General features: G+C 36.1%; 1 protein-coding gene across 2 annotated transcripts in view; it reads right to left on the reverse strand.

Moving 5' to 3' along the window:
- Positions 1–20,420, reverse strand: part of BRD7 (bromodomain containing 7) — a 37,027-nt gene that overhangs the window by 2,878 nt on the left and 13,729 nt on the right. For both annotated transcript variants that reach the window (XM_077132398.1, XM_077132397.1), the window contains exons 5-13: positions 20,220–20,364; positions 17,344–17,454; positions 12,479–12,663; positions 11,402–11,525; positions 10,549–10,624; positions 5,274–5,381; positions 4,742–4,877; positions 2,424–2,535; positions 757–813 (exon numbers count right to left, since the gene is read on the reverse strand). In XM_077132398.1, the coding sequence (XP_076988513.1) occupies positions 757–813; positions 2,424–2,535; positions 4,742–4,877; positions 5,274–5,381; positions 10,549–10,624; positions 11,402–11,525; positions 12,479–12,663; positions 17,344–17,454; positions 20,220–20,364 (1,054 nt within the window). The remainder of the gene's footprint in view (positions 1–756; positions 814–2,423; positions 2,536–4,741; positions 4,878–5,273; positions 5,382–10,548; positions 10,625–11,401; positions 11,526–12,478; positions 12,664–17,343; positions 17,455–20,219; positions 20,365–20,420) is intronic.

The raw sequence follows: 20,420 nt of genomic DNA on the forward strand, positions 1-20,420 counted from the left end.
CCTCTATTCCTGCATTTCTTAAGTGAGTTAACAATACTATTATCTACCTCATGTACCAGGTCCTGTCCATTTTAGTTCTACTGAATTTCCTGAGTCCTTAATCTCTTCTTTTATACTGACACGCTAGTCATTTTTTTGCTTAGACAAGTCCCATAGGTTCTCACTGGTCCCTCTCCCTCCAGCCTCTCCCCTCATTTCACACTTTAACATAACACCCTATTTTCTAGAATAAAATCTCAACTTCTTAGCACTATAATAAAGACTCTTCATTATTTAGCCCTCACCATGTAGCCTCACTCCTTTCCTTCTTCTCCACAAGTTATCCCTTGGTCCTCCATCTTCTGAGCTCGCCACCCAAATGCCCTGCTCTCTTAGATCTATTTATGTCATGATGCATGAAGTTATGCCCACTTCAGAGGCCTTGCCCTACCTGCTTCCATAATGCTGCCTGATCCTTCCGGACTCAGTTCACCTCCTCTGTGAAGCCCTCCTGGCTCCCCTTGGCAGTGAGCCTCTCTAGCCTGGGGCCTCATGGCATGTGCACATACATGGTATAGCACTGGCTCTGGGTCCCTGATCACATGCTTGCCAACTGCACTTGCTACTACTGAGCTCCCCTGAGCAGATAAAAAGTTCCTTCTATCTCAGGAGATTCTTAATACATATTGTTCTTTAAGGTAATTAAAACTGTATCATGAGGCATTTTGGCTTATTCTCCATTTAAATATCTCTTGCAAAAGAATAAACTAGAATCACCTCCATGTCTTTTGCTGGGTCAGGTGTCCTAGTCTGGCCTTCGTCTTCAGGTGATGACTATAAGGACAAAGGAAAACAACTTTTCATTAAAACAGGTATGAGAGGGCAAATATCAAGGAAAATAGGAAAATATCAGGAGTTTCTTCACTAAGAGAAAAGAAATAAGAATATGGATCATTGGGAACTATTTTAAAAACTGCAATCAGTTAAATATAATTATTAGCATTCTGAGAGTATTTTGTGAGTCAGGATATCTAATTAACTGGTGACTTAAAGATTGATTATTTTCATGCCTCATCAAAAAGCTATAAGCGTATTTAAGAAGGTAATCCAGTCAACAGCATACAAACAAATACATGGAATGTGTCTTCAAAAACAGGTAAATCTTTGACAATATGATAGGAAGGAATTCTAGGGACTATTTTGTATTAACAGAAGCAATATTCTCAGATAAGAGAGGATTATTATAAAATATTCATCCACTACAGAGAACGTGAACATTGCCTACAATCCTGTTCTTCAGAGATAATACATACATAAACAACAGAGAAATGGATCATAGATGTCAACCAGTTAACAATGTTACTTTTTCTGTATCACAGAAAATGTATCACAATACCCAATTTTTAAAAATTATAAACAATATATTACAATTAAATCCTTTTATATACTGTACCTAATGTTTCAATCTATTCAAAAGTATCTAACTCTTATCGTCTTATTCTCCAGGACAAATTCTGAGAACTGCTGGATCAAAGGGCAAAGAAATTTTAAAATTTGAAACATACTGTCACATTAACCAAATGAAAGACTTTCAATTTTAGTTAAAAACAATAAAATTAATTTATAGGAAGGATACAATAAAAATATTCTTGAATTGATGTAAAGTTCAGTATTTTTTAGGTCATTTGAAGAAAGCTGTTCATGTGCAAAAATGACCCAGCAATTATCACTGACTTAGTTACTGGCTTAGCTCTGCTGATGGGTCACCTGAGGAACAGCCACCATAGTAGTGGACAGAGGACAAGGTAAGTACAGGCCCAGCCACCATTTAGATTTATGACCTCTAAGAGGTCCCAACTACAGTGAGGAGGGCATTCTGGAGATCAACCCTCCTCTACATGAGTATGAACATTAGCTGGTTCTAATCTTCAAGCCAAGACTCTAAATTACTACAGACTATCAACTGTCATCAACTGAAACAGAGTTTTTATATGCTCATAGAAGACAGCAAAAAGGAAATTAAAAAAACTTTTTTTTAAACTCAAGGATTTCTTTACTGTGCTACTGATACATAAGAAGAAAGTAAAGATCACGCCATATCATTTTAGCCACCTTAATTTTCAAGCCAATGAAGCAATACTTTTCTGATTTTTTGTTGTGGTACACAGCACTTGCTAACTTCTGAGTTGTAAACCCCATTCTGAATTCTACTTTCCTAAGATTATGAAATAACGATGTTCCCCTGGCCCTCACAGATCCTGGTAGCCGAGTCACTTGTTTCCGCTCATTGTCCTCCACCCACGGCCTCCACCCAGGCTGGGCTGTCTTTTCAGGGGAATGGAGTTCAGCTGTCATGCTAGTTAATCCCATGGTTTCATAATACTGAATGACTAACGTTTGAGAGCTTATAATAAATGACCCTGTTTCTTTGGCAGGACTCTTACCGTTTCCAACTCTTGTAGGGTTCTAGAATGTCCTCCTTTTGTTAAAACATCCAGTAAACTGTCTGCCATAACATATGGATAATCTTGGCAAGTGGCCAAAAACTCGTGAATGCTGGAAGATACAGGGCGTGTTATGGGAAAGTCACTTTCATATAAATCATCTTCAATGGTTTATTCTTCTTATCATCACCAAATGTTTCCATTAAATGACCTTAGTTTATATATCATGATGTAAAGCTTTCTGTCTAGGTGAAAAACTGTATTTACATACATATAAGTGATAAATTTTTCATCATGAGAGAATTAAACAGTATCAAGAGCACAGTGAAAATGAAATGCTCTAAAAAGAATAATATCTCTGTGATGGATGGCCAGGGCTCAGCTGCTGGAGCTCCTTGTTCAGCCTCTTTACTTCCTCCCTAAGGTGATCTGACTCACTCAGGACTTATTGACTATGTATTAAAAGATCCTCAAAGTTTCAACTCCAGTTTGGGTCACACTCCTCAGTCAACTCCATTCAGATGTCCAGCAGCTATCACAAACTTAAAATGTCCAAAACTGAGTTGTTGGATCCACCCGTCCCCCAGCATCTCCTTCCAAAGTATCCCCCTTCTCAGGAAACAGTAAGTTCATCCTTCTAGGCTGAGGCTGAAAAGCCTGAAGTCATCTGTTGAATAGTGCCCCCACAAAAGACATATTCAGGTTCTAACCCCTAGTCCTATGGATGTGAAGGCTAGCCTTCATCCAATATGGCTAAAGCCCTCATATGTAAAGGAAATAGGACAGAGAGAAGTCACAGTAGGAGCAAGAAACTGGAAGTCAACAGAATCTGGAAGAGAAAGGAGAGGATATCGACATGTGATGATGAAAAGACCAAGGAGCCACAGGGATTGCTAATAGCCAGCAGTGGAATGTCAGTCTTGTGGGAGAAAGCATAGCCTTACTGACAACTCAATTTTGGACTTCTAGTTTCAAAACTTTAAGCCAATAAATTCCTATTGTTTAAGCCAACCCACTGTATGGTATTTGTTTTAGCAGTTGGGAAACTAAACATCATGCTTGACTTCTCTTACTTCAACTGGAAAAAAAATCCTACTGGCTCTAATTACAGATCCCTCCTCACTCACTCACTGCAACTTCCCTGGTCTATGTCACTACCACCTTTCATGTGGGATTATGACAACATCTTCCTACTTTTGCCCTCGCCCCTCCAGACTGTTCCTCAAACAACCAGGGCAAACCTTTCCAGATTTCAGAAGGCTCAAATCTCGCTGTCTTAGCAAGGCCCTCCCCAACTACTCTAGTTAAGCTGGATTCCATCCCGTCCTAGCAGCCTGTCTTCCAGTGTTACTATCTGATAGAAAGGTGTGGGTCTTTGTCAATGTTGGCCTGCGGTAGAATCCCCAGCATTAACAAGCACGCCTGGCACATAGTGGACATGCAATGCCTGTCTGTGAAATGTATGGATGAATACTCCAGAAAGAACCTGTGCAAGTTGGTGAGAGGTCTAAAGGATATGGCTTAATCTTAAACCACAGCAAATCTGACTTAGGGGCCCCGGTGTTATAACACAAAACACACACATAGACAGAAGTGAACAGATCTCTCCTTTGTCAGAAAACTAGGGGACTTAATCTGTAGGTTTAAACTCTCTCTTGCACGTAATGACATAATAAAGGTTAACAAACTAGCAGTGCCATGCAGGATTAACCTAAGGTTAGTGCCCCACCCTGACTCAGAATCTTGGGAAAATTAGGCTACAAGCTCATCATGCTTCTGGATGCATAACAAGGATGGCTGAGTGCAACGGCAAGTTGACCTAGCATGTGATGATCAAACAGGTTGGTATGTGCGCTGCCTGAGGAACCAAGTTATCATGTCTCACTGCATGTCTTGGGGAAAATGCACTGAGCTCTAGAACCTGATCATGTTTGGGACACAACTTACTGACACACAAAAATATTAAAAGTAGATCAGGTGACACACTGACTGACATTTTGAAGTAATGAACTCCTGAACAATAGTATTACTTGAGGTATGCAGCATCTTTAAAAATACATTTTTGTAAGAATTAAAATACTGCAGATACCAACATCAGAAAATACCACGGAATTATGTTTTCTCTAATATATTCAGTTTCCATTAAAGGATGATGATAACTAAGGATCTATTCAATTCCTGTCAGTTTCGGGGGAAAAAATGATGGAGGCTACTTTCTATCACTTGGATGATTTTGTTATCCAAATCACAAATCACATATGTACATCACTGTTTTAGAAAAATGTGATATTCAGGATACTGATTCACTGGAGACTCACCTGAAATCGCTTGCAAGCTCAGAGTCTTCTCCATAGGCCGAATAGATTAAATCAGAATCATCCTTGCTGATATTTGCAAATGTGGAATCATAATGCGGTGCATAAGAACTGTAGGGTCCATAATTCAAGTATAACACTGTTGATAAAAAATTAAGTACTACAACACTATTCTTTAACTTACATATCAATCTATTTTTTTGTATTATTAAAAGATTATTCTCTTTCAATTTTACTACTTCACTGACTGGTATACAATTCTAGTGATAGACATTTCCCCCCAGATACTTATGAAGTCACAACTCAAGTCAATTTTTCCCCACAAAGGGGAAAGGGAGGAAAAAAGGTCAAAACTCATTTTGAAAATTAATACCCAATTTTTCAGTTTCTTTCAAAGTTGATAAAATAGCTAACTGATGTTGTGAAAATACCGAGACCTGGTGAATGAAACAGTGAATGGTAACTATGCTTCCCTTCCCTAACTCCCTCAAGAGGAGAGAAGAGAAAGACACCAGCTGCTCTGCCCAAGCCTTACCTGGAGTTACTTTGTTCCTTTTATCTTCTTTGAACCCTTGCAAAGTATTCACTCCAGATTGAAGTCTTCCGGTTGTCATCCCCAATCTTACAGGGCAGTAGCCTGGTTCTAAAGCATAAAACCCAGCACTGTGAAGGAGGTGAAGGTGCGATGGCCCCCATGGCACTCTGCAGTGCTTTCACAAACATACTCCCCATCATCCACAGGGCTCTGCGAAGGAGGCTGGGCAACTGTAATTATAACTACTCTTTTTTTTTTCTTCAAACATAATAACTTACAAACATGAACATTCTTACCATGATCATTCCATTCTTGGTATAGAATTAATAACTCACAATAGCATCACATAATTGTATATTCATCATATGATAATTTCTTTGAACATTTGGATCAATTCAGAAAAAGAAATAAAAAGAAAAAAAACTTCACATATACCATATCCCTTACCCCTCCCTCTCAGATTGCTAGTTATTTCCACCTACCCAATATATTCTAGTCTTTGTTTCCCCTATTTTTTTTCTATACCCCTTATCACTCCCTTTCATTGATCACTAGCATTTCAATCTACTAAATTTATTTTAACATTTGTTTTCCCTATTTATTTATTTTTAATTCATGTTTTACTCATCTGTCCATACTGTAGATAAAAGGAGCATCAGACACAAGGTATTCACAATCCCACAGTCACACTGTGAAAGCTGTATCATTATACAATCATCTTCAAGAAACATGGCTACTGGAATGAGCTCTACGTTTTCAGGCAGTCCCTCCAGCCTCTTCAATATACCTTAACTAAAAAGGTAGTATCTATATAATGCATAAGAATAACTTCCAGGATAACCTCTCAACTCTGTTGGAAATCTCTCAGTCACTGACACTTTGTTTTGTCTCATTTCTCTCTTCCCCCTTTTGGTCAAGAAGGTTTTCACAATCCATTGATCCTGAGTTCCAGCTCATTCTAGGATTTCTGTTCCACATTGCCAGGAAGGTTTACACCACTGGGAGTCATGTCTCACGTAGAGAGGGGGGAGGGCAATGAATTTGCTTGTTGTGTTGGCTGGAGAGAGAGGCCACATCTGAGCAACAAAAGAGGTTCTCTTGGGGGTGACTCTTAGGCCTAATTTTAAGTAGGCTTGACTTATCCTTTGTAGGGTTAAGTTTCATATGAACAAACCCAAGACTGGGGGCTCATGTAGGCCTAATTTTAAGTAGGTTTAGCCTATCCTTTGTGGGGATAAATTTCATATGAACAAACCCAAGATTGACGGCTCGGTCTATCGCTTTGGTTGTCCCCACTGCTTGTGAGAATATCAGGAATTCTTCAAACGGGGAAGCTGAATTTTCCCCCTTTCTTGCCATTCCCCCAAGGGGACTTTGCAAATACTTTTTTATTCACTGTTCAAATCACTCTAGGATTTATCAGGGCATCACTCTGGACAAACCTACAAACTCTTATACCCTACTCAAGGTTCCATGTACTTATGGTGTTCAGTTAAACTGTCCACATAAGTATAACTATTTTTAAGATAAGAAAATCTGAGCTTAGAAAGGAAGGAATGTAGCCAGGACCCAAACTGGATCTTTTCATTACACTCTACTACTTCCTGGGATTCTTTACTACATTGCACTTAATACATACTTTGGTAAAATGTTTCCAGGGTTACATTTTCTCTTACCTCTGGCTATAATTAACCTTGATTTAAAAATTGACTTTGATTGAGGAAATTCTCTAAAATTATTAAAGTACGCACTCATGATGCTTTTTCTTGATCAAGAGTTGGCTGTAAACAGTCACAGACAACAGTTGAAAATAAGATCTTTTTATTTAAAAAAAAAAAAAGCCTAATGTTAAGATGATAGAAGTAAACCAGAAAAAAAAAAAGTAAGTCTGAATAAGTAAAAATACTTGGATTAAACACAGAATTCATGATATATTAAGGATAAATTAATATGTCAGAGGTATACACTGGAGCAATGAGGAATAGCTTTTAAAAATGTGGCCTCTATAAGCCAGGAATGAATCCCATAGTGATATGGGAATATGAGATACAAGCAGAAGAACTGAGGCAGGCACCTAAGGGGACTGAAAAGGATGTTAGGAAAAAAGTGTGGTCTCCAGCAATATCCAATAGAAAGGGTCTATCTTTCTGAAAAATAGACCTGATTTCAGTAACATGATCTTCCCTAGAAGAGAGGGCACAGCCCCACGTAATCAGTGTGATGAAAGCATCTGTGAGAAACTGAAACATTAACTCAGATCTCCTTTACTTCTCAGTAAGAAGTCTGGACTTCGGTTTCTTAATGGTGTACCTCCAGCAGGAAGACAACCCTGAGAAGATGCACAGAGGAATCTCCACTTTAAACCAGTAAAGTGGCCATCTAGGGGAGCTAAGAACAGAAACCACATGCCTGGGTATAAAGACAGGGGCAGAACTTAACAGTATCACATAAATCAAGTTGGCTGTATTCCCTGTCATCAGATTTTCACTGCAGCTATACTAGAAAATGTAATATTCTCAATCCTGTGGCATTTCCTTTGACCTAATGCCATATGAAATTCTACTACGAAAAGTTCACACAGAACTAAAAACCGGGGTGCACTGGTGGTTCAGTGGTAGAATGCTCACATTTCATGCAGGAGAGCCAGGCTCGATTACCAGAACCTGCCCCAATCCCACATCCCCCCAAAAAGGTAAAAACTGAGTTTTGTTTTGAAAACATGCCACTGGCTCCTTATATTCTTAATATGAGGCTATTCAGTGTGCATTTCAAGAGTGGCATGAAGGGCAGGGCCACAGTGGCTCAGCAGGCAGAGTTCTCGACTGCCATGTCAGAGACCTGGGTTCATTTCCCGGTGCCTGCCCATGTGGAAAAAAAAGAGTGGCATGCAAGCTATGTTATACCTGGACATTTTAGGTGTTTATCAAAGGTCTTTTATTGGGAAGAAAGTAAATATATGAAATAAATGTGTGACATTTATGGGTAATGGTGGCTCTGAACACACTTTTAAAAATTTGGTTGACAAAATTTTGGATCAGCTGAAAAAAAAGCATGACTTGAAATCTCTGAATGCCTTGGTTCTCAGTACTATCATTCTTTATTGAATTTATTTCTTATTAAAATATGTAGATTCTAAGAATTTTCTGACAGTATTATGTAATTTTTTTAGAATGGGTAGATGGGAGTGTTGCTTGTATGTTACTGTACAGCAAACATGTATTTTTGTCTATTCTTAATATCTCAGTAGTTTCATGTTATGTAAGTACCATAACCAATCTACTGCCTATGAGAAACATGTAAGATACTGTATTCACAGCCACTGTTACAAGTTTATAATGTATTTTTCTATTTTGTTTTACATGCATGTTAAATAACAGTCAAAGAATTTTTTTTTCTTTTTGAGAAAAGGATACAAAATGCAAAATCCACACTTTTGATAACTGAAAATTGGCAATTGTTTTGTAGTACTTTATTATATTGGGTATCTTATCTTTCTTGGGCTTTTAGTTAGCTAATGAATGAATACATTAGACACTTTTGGGTTTTAGTTGGGATTTTAGATAGCTTGCATTTTAATTCTTTGGTTCTTTGCTGTTTCTATTAACCCATAGCATTATCTTCATAAATGTTATAATACCAACTTAAAAAAAAAAAAAGGAATGACATGCAAGAGGACTCTTTGGGCCCTGGGCCCATTTCACTGGGCAGCCTTGCAGGGCAGGGCTTCCTCCATAGCTGTTTATTAAGCACCGAGGTTGCCACAGCTTGTCCATTTCTAGCACCCCAGACAGTACTTTATACTCTCTTGGGGAAGATGGTCAATAATACTCACACTCTGCTTAGTATTAAGAGTTACTTGGTTATCTGTCTTATTCTCTGCACCCTCACTCCCATTTCTGGAGGCCAAAAGAACTTTTAAGTCATGTAGAAGTGCACTCAAATCCTGGCTTGATTGCTTATTAGCTATAAACTTTGGGCAAGTCACTTAACTTCCCTGAGCTTTAGTTTCCTTAGCAGTAAAATGAGGATAATGGTAGTTTTGTTCTCACAGCGCTACTGAGAAGATCAGACAAGATAATATATGAAAACTATAGTGCCTGCAGCTATTTAGTGTTCAATACACTTTTACCCATAGTATTCAGGATAAAGTCCAAAATTCTTCATGTGATCTGACCCTGCCCCTCTCCAGCTTCTTCCAGGGCCACCAAAGCTCCTACTACCTACACTCACTGCCCTGCCTTTCAACTTCTCAGTGCACCAAGTTCTTCCCAGCTTCAAAGTTGTTTTCATTGGTTGCTTTCCTTGTTGTTTCCCCATCCCTCACTCACCTTTTTTGGGGTCAACCTAGACATTATTTCCTTGAAAGCCTTCCCTGACCCCATATACTAGGTTATTCCTGTCATTCACTATCACAACCATTCTCTTCCTTTGTAGTACTTATTATAGTAGACAAGTTCATATTTCTTTGTCAGAAGAAGGAATGTGTCTCACCTTGCTTTGTTCTTACTACATGCCTAGTTCCACCCAGCTCCAGATGCAAAACCTTGCCCACAGCAAACAATTAATTATTGGAAATTATTTCCTCAGTATAGGAAATCTTTCATTTTTTTGTATCCTCAATTATCTCTCTCATAATGACAGCATGAAAATAGATTATATATAAAATAACATTCTCGCTTTTGCATATTACAATCTTAGTGGATCTGCTTGATAAAAAGTTTCTATCTCTTACATAAAATTTCAAAATATTCCCTACATTATCTAAATTAAAGCATCGTCCTAGAAAACAAAGCAGTGATTCCTAACCCTTAAAAACATTCGACTGACATGTGAAAGACATAACAATATAAGTGCAAATACTGCATTATAATAAAGTATTTTGTTAATTCTTTTATCTGAAATTTTTAAAGTCAGTTAAATTTATCATAACTTAATAGCTTTGCAACATTTCTAGAGAAAACTGAGCGTACAGTTTCTCAAAACCAGAGTTGGAAATTATCACCTAAAATCTTCACTTCTGTAAATGTTGGGTATAAAAAATATTTCAGGGTCTTAGCACTTAAAGGAAAACTAGATCTAGTTACCTATTTTAGGCTGAAATGCAAGTCAGGCTAGCTGCTGGCATGAAATATGTGTTGCCTAGCCAAATTCTCTGATGATGACAACACACCGAACCTATTAATAATCAGCCTTATTGCTTTAAAAAGTTAACCCAGGCTACTGTTCTTTGCTTAACAGCATTATGTTCATGCATAGCCTCATTCTGTGAACATACCTCCTACAATGGGATCCACAGGATGGAGAAGTCCCAATGTTGTTGTCCCATCAGGTTTTCGTCTTTCAAATTCACACTGCAATGACCCAAAAGTATTCAAATGGAGTCAACTGCTTTATATCTATTTACTTTAAAGTAATATATACTAGAAACATAACTTTTGTTTAAGTAAACTAATATCAGAGTTGGCTCTTATCATCATTAAACTCAAACACTGACTTTCACACCTACCTCCATATATCAAGGTGCTGATGATAGGCTAAAGTGTAGTTTAAAAAAAAATCTCAGAATTTTTACTTATTTATATTTAAATTTTCTTTTTAAGGGCAGGCACTGGGAACCAAACCCAGTCTCCAGTATGGTGAGAATTCTGCCTTCTGAGCCACTGTTGCACTGCCCAAGTCTCAGATTTTTAAAGAGCTGCGAGTCCTTAAGGCCATCTAGTTCTGCCCACTCTATTAAAAAGGAGGATATGGCAGATGGGCAAAGGAGTGATTTGCCTAGAGTCATGTATTAATCTGTTTGATTTTAAAACCATTATGCTATAGAATATGCTAAAAGACCAGAAAAAATATTTTCTTGTAAGCTTAAAATGAAGTGTGTGGTTTACTTTCCAATTTTAGAACACATTAACTTCACTAAAAGAAAAAATGCAGTAATAGTAGTAAGATTAATCACGTACTTATTTCTTATTTCTGTATTACATGGGTGAAGAGTTACATGGCAGATATTGATTAAAAAACAAATGATCAAAGTACATGAGCAATTTAAAAACTAAAAATTTCAGACTAACTGAAAAAGAGCTAAACGAAGAGCTAACAGTAATTAGTAAAGAGTGGACAAACTGAGTCACCTGACTGTTAACAAGCCGCCTGGTTAGCTTTCCTCCGGACTCTTTAACGATACGGTCAATCTGCTCCTGCTCTCTTTCTAAATTACTGCTTTTAAATTTATCTTCAAGCATATCTTTATCTTTCCTGAAAATACACATTAGTATCATGTAAAAAAAGATGAAAATGTTCAAATGAATTCCAAATATGCATACACCTAAAGAGGAGACATTTGCACAACTGTCACCAATTAAAACTCTGCTCCTTAATGGGCAGGGGAAGGGCCCCAATAGTACTCCCACCCCCCTTTTGTCCAGTATGGCCTTTAATGTTTTGCTGAATATATCCCCCAAAATGAGTTCTACCTCAAACATATTTTGAGAGGGCAGGGAATACAAATTTTTAAAAGTTGGATTAAAAAGCTTATACATTTTAGAAACAGAACAAAGAAACTTTTTGTCACACGTAAAAAATTTAAATGAGTTTTGTTACTTTCTCTGCAAAAGTAAATTATGACAAACTGCTACCTAAACCCATTCTCCAAAACTGACAGTGAGGTGCTCAGCAGTCAGGGCTGTGGTCAGTGGGGTGCAGTGGGATGTCCACGACTGCTGCCCACACACACTGGTTATTGTCTGCTTGTCCTAGTGGTTCCTTACTGCTCCCACCAGCTGGCATCCGGTGCAAACATGTGCATTTCTCAATAGCCAGCAATTTATGAAGTAGCTTTAACCATATATCTGCTTATCTACTGTCTCAACTCCTTTATGGAATGATGTTACTAATAATTAAACAGTTTTTCTTAAACAAACTTTCTGATAATATGAATCCTTAAAGATAATTTGTTGGTTTAAAAATTAATAATACACATTCAGAATTGTTTACTGAACCAAATCTGGACAATTCCAGTGCTGTGTATGAGAAATGGGGTAGCACATCATCAGAATAAACATTCGTGACAGATACCCACCCACATGCGGGAACAACCACTGACAGACGAGGACCTAGTCTTCCCAGGTCAGAGCCTCAGTCAGTTGAGTCAGTATGTTTTTCCCTTACTGGTTTGAAAAAGGTAGTTTAATATTCCAAAGGTTCTTTACTTTTTGTTTTCCTTATTGGGACTTCTGAAGGCTTGGGCTTCCATATCTCCAGAGACTTCTCTCTCTCTGGGGCAGCAGCCACTGTCCTCCCCACTCCGTGAGGTGTCTGCTTTGTCTTTCTGTTTTCGAGTTGTTTGCAAGTCTGCCATGAAGTCTATGCTTTGTTTCAGGCTCTGAATTCTTTCCTAAAAATATTTAAGAATATTCTTATTGTATGTTTATCATTAACTTTTAAAGTAGTGCATTTCTTTTCCACACTGAGTTTGTTTATCCTATCATTAGAAAAACAAATTATATCAAGAGAGCATTGTATTTTAGGAACCAGGGAAATGAAGTTCTTGCTTCAATTCTAATAATTTAATTTCCAACTTAAAAAAAAGTTTTATAACCCTTTATCTCACTATCAGAAAGTTTAGAGAAGAAAAAGTATGAGTTTATGATTAAGCATTCTTTGAAGTTCTTAATTTAAAATGTAAAATTTAGTTAAACAGTTACATTAAAATTTTGTATTTAACAGAATGGCTTATTTTCTGAAATTTAAGGATGTATTACATTTATCAAAGTCTAGAGTATGATGAACATGTGAAGTGCTCCCATACTCTTTGGACTTCGGTACTCCTCTCTTTCTGTGAAAACTACACACTGTGAGGGGAATAAAATGTTGTTAGCAGAGTTCATTCCTCAGAGTGCATGAAAGTCTCACTAACCAAGAAAAGTCTTGTTCCTATTTTATGACATGCACGCTCAGTTTTCCATTGCAATGATATGGTGTGGAGTTTCCATCGCAGTCAAGGGTCTGAGATTTCTGGACAAACATTAAAGAAGATTTTTCCTACTGACTACTCCACTTGTAATAGAGTTGTCACTGGGTAAAATATGGAGGGCAGCCTCCTCACGGCTGCATAACAGCAGGGAAGACTTCTGCAGAGTAACAGAAACTAAGAAGAGGAAAGGACCAGAGGTCATTCAAGTAAGAACAATGTAGGCCAGGAACACTAAATGACACACCTAATGTCAAAGAACCAGTGACTAAGACTAGGCCTCTTATCTTTCAAGATAGGCCTTTTCTCATCCTACGAAGCTAAATTAATAATGCAGGCCTTAGGCTGTGAGATCCTCAAGAATATAAATCTCTTACTGGGATTTTATTTCAAAGTACTCTTAAAATTGCTAAAGTCACATTTTACTATAGAAAAAGATATGGGTAGAGAAGAAATTAAAACTTCATTAAATTTATTATCCAGAGAGGCACAGAATTAACAGTATCATTCCAGTATTTTTCTAAGCATTATACATATTAGCAAATTGGAATTATACTGAGTATTTGGTAACAAACAATTTTTTTGTTAATAAATTATACATCTTTTCCTTCATATCATTAAATATTCTTTTAAAAGATTTTTAATAACTGTATAATATCTCACCTTATGTATGAACCATGACTTACTTAATATTACTGTTGGACGTTTTGAATATACTTGAAAATATTCAGAATGTCCAAAAGAAATATTAAGTAAGTCATGGTTCAGGAACATCATTGTACATAAACTTCTATAGAAATCTATATGACTATCTCTAGGATAAATGCCTATGAGCGGAAACACTAGGTCAAAAGGAAACGAGTATTTGTAAGGCTTCTGATATTTACTGCCAGACTGACTTCCAGAAAGACTGTACCAAATATTACTATCACCAGTGTATGAGAGTTTCTATGAATCCTTGACAAACTGAATAGTCTCACTAAAATAAATTGGCAATTTAATTGTTAAAAAGATACATACTTACATTAAAATAATTCAATTAGAGAAATTTTCTAAATTTAGAAACAAGCCAAGGGAAAAAACAGAGTTTAATTTTATGTTGAAAGCAATGCTCTTTTCCTTTTTGATAATTAAAACTTCTCCCAAATCAGCATACTGCCAACTGATCATCAATTTTACAATATTAAATGATCAAAAGGGCTTGGTTCTTTGTCATTAATAAAGTTCACATTTATTGGTTATTTCCCTATGTATGAGACGTATATCTATGAAGTAGTCATCAACCCCATTTTACAGGCAGGAGAAAGGCTGAGAAAGTTACATGGCCTAATGTCACACAACTTCTACATGGCAGTACAAGGACTTGAAACTTGATTAGTCTGACTCCAAAGCCACTATGCTGTATATAGCATTGATTGCTAAATGAAGCATTCTAGTTGAGTATTTATTTAAGAGATCAAAAAAGGTATCTTATATATGTTCACTCTTCATAAAGATAACAGTCATTACTTGATGTCACACACACACAAAAAGATGACTGGCCTAAAACCTTAACAGTGAACAGTGAATATTCAGAACAGATATGCTTTAAACAAGACCATTTGTGGAACAGTGTGCTAGGCTCTCTTGGAAACACCGAGTTAACTCAGAAAGTCTAAATTTAAAATGTTTTAAAATCACTGTTGTAAGGATCCCTCCCATCTAGGGTGGAGAGAACAGTCAACAGGAAGCTATACACAGGATGGGTAGGGCTCCTCAACAGGAAGAGATCTGAAAAAAAAAAAAGGAAGACAACCAAGAGAGAAAAGGGAAAGTGGAGAAGAAAGTTTATTTTTTGTGCTTCCAACCATCCCACCCCCAGTAAAACTCAAAAGACAATGGAATCAGTGAAATCTAGTGGAATCAGTGAAATCTTCTGCACACTATAACAATATTATTCAAAGGAAAAACACTAGTAAATCAGAATTGATAGACTAAATCTATTTTAGATGTATTAACTCTGTACATTAAATTCTTTCCCCAAGAAATGCCTGAAAATGTAAAGCTGTGTTCCAGTAGCCATGTTTCTTGAAGATGATTATATAATGATATAGCTTTCGCAATTTGTGTGATTGTGTAAACCTTGTGTCTGATGTTCCTTTTATCTACCTTTTCAATAGATGTGTAAAACATACGGATCAAAAATAGGGGGAATAAATGTTAAAATAAATTTAGTAGATTGAAATGCTAGTGATCAATGAAAGGGAGGGGTAAGGGGTATGGTACGTATAAATTTTTTTTTTGTTTTCTTTTTATTTCTTTTTCTGAATTGATACAAATGCTCTAAGAAATAATCATGGTGATTGAATATACAACTATGTGATGATACTGTGAATTACTGATTATATATGTAGAATGGAATAATCATATGGTAAGTAAGAATGTGTTTATTTGTTGTTATGTTTAAAAAAATTAAAAAAAAAATTCTTCCCCCAAAACACAACGTGAATATATTTTGGAATGACAAAAGACTGCATTTGCTGGATGCACTCTTAGTCCAAATACAATAACAAGCATTTGGAAGACTTTGAATCTGGACTATGGCTTGGTTCTGGATTCTGAGAGTCTTCCTACAAAGAGTGGCATAAACATCTTATATTCCCTTTCCCTCCGCAAATTTTGCCAAAGATGGCTAACTGGCTTACATTACAGTTTCCCAAGTCTTTAGAGAAGAGTGGGAACTGACATTGTCTAAATATTAGGAGCACAAGAATTATCATCAGTCCAAATGTTTTTCTTTCCTTAGTTAAGTAGATCCAAGAATCTTTCAGAGCTAAGCACAGATATTCAGACATCTGCACACCAAAGCATTTCTTTAAGTGCAGAACTGTAATACAGATGATCACTATAAAAATCACAAAATTGAAAAACCATATGCAACTACACATGACTCATTTCTACCATCCTTTAAGTCCCTTGGGTCTCAGCTCAAACTCTTACTTCTCATTCCTTTCTCCTGTGTTTGTGACGACTCACTTCTTCTTTGCAATTTCCTTTCCTACCTTGCTGTCCTTTTTCAACGTCTCTTCCCTAGTCTAGCTCTTATCTTCAATCAGAACATTAATGCTGGAAATTATTTTGGACATCACAGATTAAATCCTTCTTTATAGATGAGAACAGTGAAGCCTCTCGTGGTTAATATTTTGTTCAAGGCCCACAAGTCAGCGAAGGACAGCTAAAATGAGAACTCAATCTTCTGACTTTCTGCTACAGAGCCGGGATTACCCTCAATTATTTTCCTATATGTAGTTCATTTTACTCAGGGCAATGAAAAATTATTATCAAAGGCGTCTTATCTTCTGAATCCCCCCTTCTCCCAGCAGATCCACAGTGCTCACCTCAGTTTACCCATCAAGATTTTTCACTACCTATCACATTGGGAGGACACTCATAATACCTTAGTACTATCTACTACATCTCTTTTGTTTTGCCCAAGTCGTATTTAAGCCCTTTAATACAATTGATGATATGTGACTGGGCCTCTGCATATATTTCTCCCACCTCAAAGGGTTTACTACACACAAATTCTTGTCCTTGAAAAGAAGATTCTTCTGTAGTGGAGAGGTTGCCTTGAGAAAGTCCCAAGTTATTTCTCATTTGTAAATTTTGTGCCTTTTCACCTTAAGTTCCCGTGCTTCACCCAAAAAGAACTGAACGGAACATTAGATTCTATCATCACAAAGGGAAACAGAAAGCTTTCATCCTAAAAGGTTTGTCTCATAACTCATCCAATCATTCTTATCCTGGAATTCAGACTGTTTCTCCCACACCAAAATTTTGCTGCCCAGAGCAAAAATCAGTCTACGGGGTAACCATCAATTCGAGAGCCTCTGAAGAAATAATTACAAGCGAAATGTCAATTTTTAATTACATCAACTCCAAATGAGAATCTTCTTGCCTTAATTTTCTTCTTTATTGAAATTTTTCTCATTTAGTATCTTACTTTAATATGATCTGCTAATAAAATAAAATCAGTATTATATTGGATCTGCAACACTATACCCAAAATACACAGGGATACAGATTTTAAAATAATTATTGTTTATGACAAAGAGGTCCTATTACCTGGCTAAGAATTTTCATCCCTGAGTGCAACAGCTTCTTTGCAGCTTTATAATAAATGGTCTCTGGTTTGTTATAAATCATGGCATTAGTACACATTAGTTTGAAGTTATCCTGGAGAGAGAATATTCAGAGGGAAAATGCATTAAAACAAAATAATCTCCCTGCTCCCATTTAAAAACATATAGATTTTTCTCAAACCAAAACAAAGCAAAAAACCCTTTTCTTTCACTGTTCACTAAGAAACACTAACAGAAATTTATACGTTTTTGGACTCCAGTTAAATTAGCTTAAATATGCTACAAAATTCTTAACCAAATCATTAAACTTTAAATCCCAAAATTAAATTTTTAAATAGGTTTCTTCAGTATAAACTCAACACACACAAAAGAACTAAAAGAAAATATTCTATCTTACACTTAATAAAATAATCTGAGTAGTTCATGTAATTAATAAAAAAACTACTCAGTCTTGAAACATCTTCAACTTCCACTTAGGAGTTAAATATTTTATTTCAGATCTTGACTGAAAACTGGGAGCCATGCTAAGTTATCATATTTCCTGCCAAATCATTTTCTTTTTAAGTATTTGGGTACTATCATAAGCTAAACATAATTGGCAGAATGTGGCAAATCATACCAATATGAAATAAATCATATAACCGCAAGGAGTGAAAACATGTAACAGGAGTAACTAAATTAGCAAAACTGTATTTTTGGTTTAAATTTCAAAGTATGTATATGTGCTGGAGAATACAATCCTACATTTTTTCATGGTTAAGTAATCTTCACATTGCATAATCATGAAATTATGAGTGATTATGCCAACGTCTTACTAAATTATGACAGAAACCCAACAAAAAAGAATCATCTCCAACAAACCTCTCCTTCAAATGCAATACAAAACCCATTAACCCACCATCTAATAATTGATGACAACCTAGAATGCTTAAATGGAATGAAAATAGGTAGAATGAGTTCTACTTAAAAGCATATGAGAAGACTGAATCAAGGGACACAATGAATTTGGTGGAAGTGTATGTGGATCTCTAAGAATCTGATGAATTGCTATGGACACACACACGCACACACACACACGCACTGTTGAACCCAATATGTTTCATGTAATTTTAGCAGGTTCATCCGTGGCTGAAGGAGCGTTAAGAATTCTTGCCATAGATAGATGTTTTAAAAAGTTTTCACTCCATTAAGAATTATTAAATCTACATTTGGGGCAGGGAAGACAAGTGAGGGGAGACACTAAATGACTGTACTCACATTAAATGACCACTGGGTCCATAACTGGGAAAAACACTAGGCTAGAATGATCACAGGTCTGATCTGTTAAGGCAATTAACAGATTCCTTAGATCTTACCATAATGTGCTAGGCTTAACGGACTTCTGTATAATGGCACACGGTTATTAAAAAAGCTGACTGACCTTTCTGCAAAGTTTTCAAGTAATTTTTTTCTACTTTTAATAGCCTAATAAGCTGAATACTAATAAATATTACTTCAGGCTGCTGAACAAACAAACCAAAAACCAAAACCCAAAAAAACCTAAAAATACAACAATAAAAACTACAAAGAATTAAAAATACACGTTCACACCAATTATGATAAATCTTAATCCCCTTGGCTCAAATAGGGGATACATTTTACTCTCTATTCACCTTAAGATCAGAAGAAAATCATTCATAAAAAAAACAAAAACTGTGAAAACTTTTTTCATTAAGCAACAATAAGGGTACAAATATGCTAAAACAAACAGTTCTAGCCCAATTTTCACAAGATGAAAAGCTGGGAAGTTTCCATTTCCCTGAATATGAGAATGGTAATTCAATTCAGGTTTTTCAGAGCAAGTAGATGCTGTCTACACACACAGATTGATACTGAAGATAGCTATATTGCTCGCATTCTTCATAAACCTCAGCTATTTTACATACATTTGAATGAAAAAAATAGACAAAGTAAAGATAATGTTTAACTCTGCCTTACTTTTCCATCTGTAATTGACTGAGTTTTAACTCTTAGGTCTGGTGAGCTCTAAAATGTTAATGTGGAAACAATAGGTAAAATAGATATTATCTACACCAGTTAAGTTTGCGGTGGTTCGTCACAAATCAACTTGAAAAAAAAAACACATTTCTTTCTCTTTGGGAGATTAAAAAGAAGAGAAGTGGGCCCCCAAAATCAGTATCACACTATGACTACTTAAGATGGAAAAAACTCCAACTGCACATTCGGCAGATACTTTATCCTCATGGCTTATATGTGCTTTACTTCTCAGTCCTCCCCCCCCCCCCCCACTTCTTAAAGCTGAGGAAAATATGCTCAACAATGATAGCCCTAAGTAAACTCAGGGAGTAACTGACTTCCAACAAACTAGAAAATATAATTAAACCACTGTTGGTTATTTTTGGAGAAGTCAATTTGTTCTCTAGTTTAGAAGATATTCATTCTTAATATGTCTAGAAATAAAAAAGAAACTAATTAAGCCTCCATGAAAATTTAATTTTACTGGTATTGATCTGAAGTTAAAAATCTACCATCTTTTCATTTTAAAGATTGATAAAATATATTTTACTAACTCAAAATTTCACTAAAAACCAAAATAGTATTAAAAGCAATAGTTTATTTCATCTGCATTCATAAAAAGTTTTCTAAGATTGAAAATCATGAAGATTTTGGATATTAAAATAAACTTAATTCTTTGCAAAATAAAAAGCAATCAGAAATTATGTGAAAACCAGACATGGATATTTCTACCAAGTTTTTGTGTATCTAGGAGTTTGACTCTCAATCAACAAAGATGTCAGTTTTATTTTGTATCATAGCTCAGTCAATTTCTCCAATCAAAATATAAATAATTATAATTACCTTCAGTTCTTCTATGGACTGGTAGTCATTGTTCTTGATCTTTTCTTTCATGGTACTAAAATCCATTGGGTGTTTAATGATCATGGAGTAGCCAGGAGCAATAAAATCAGTCACAGGAAATGAAAAGAAAGCACTTGGGTCTTTTCTGTGACGACAGAAAAAGGAAAGGCTGTATTTTATTTCTTCTACAAACAAGTCTAC

Source organism: Tamandua tetradactyla, chromosome 16 (assembly GCF_023851605.1).
Source record: "Tamandua tetradactyla isolate mTamTet1 chromosome 16, mTamTet1.pri, whole genome shotgun sequence".
In the NCBI taxonomy this organism is placed as follows: Eukaryota; Metazoa; Chordata; class Mammalia; order Pilosa; family Myrmecophagidae; genus Tamandua; species Tamandua tetradactyla.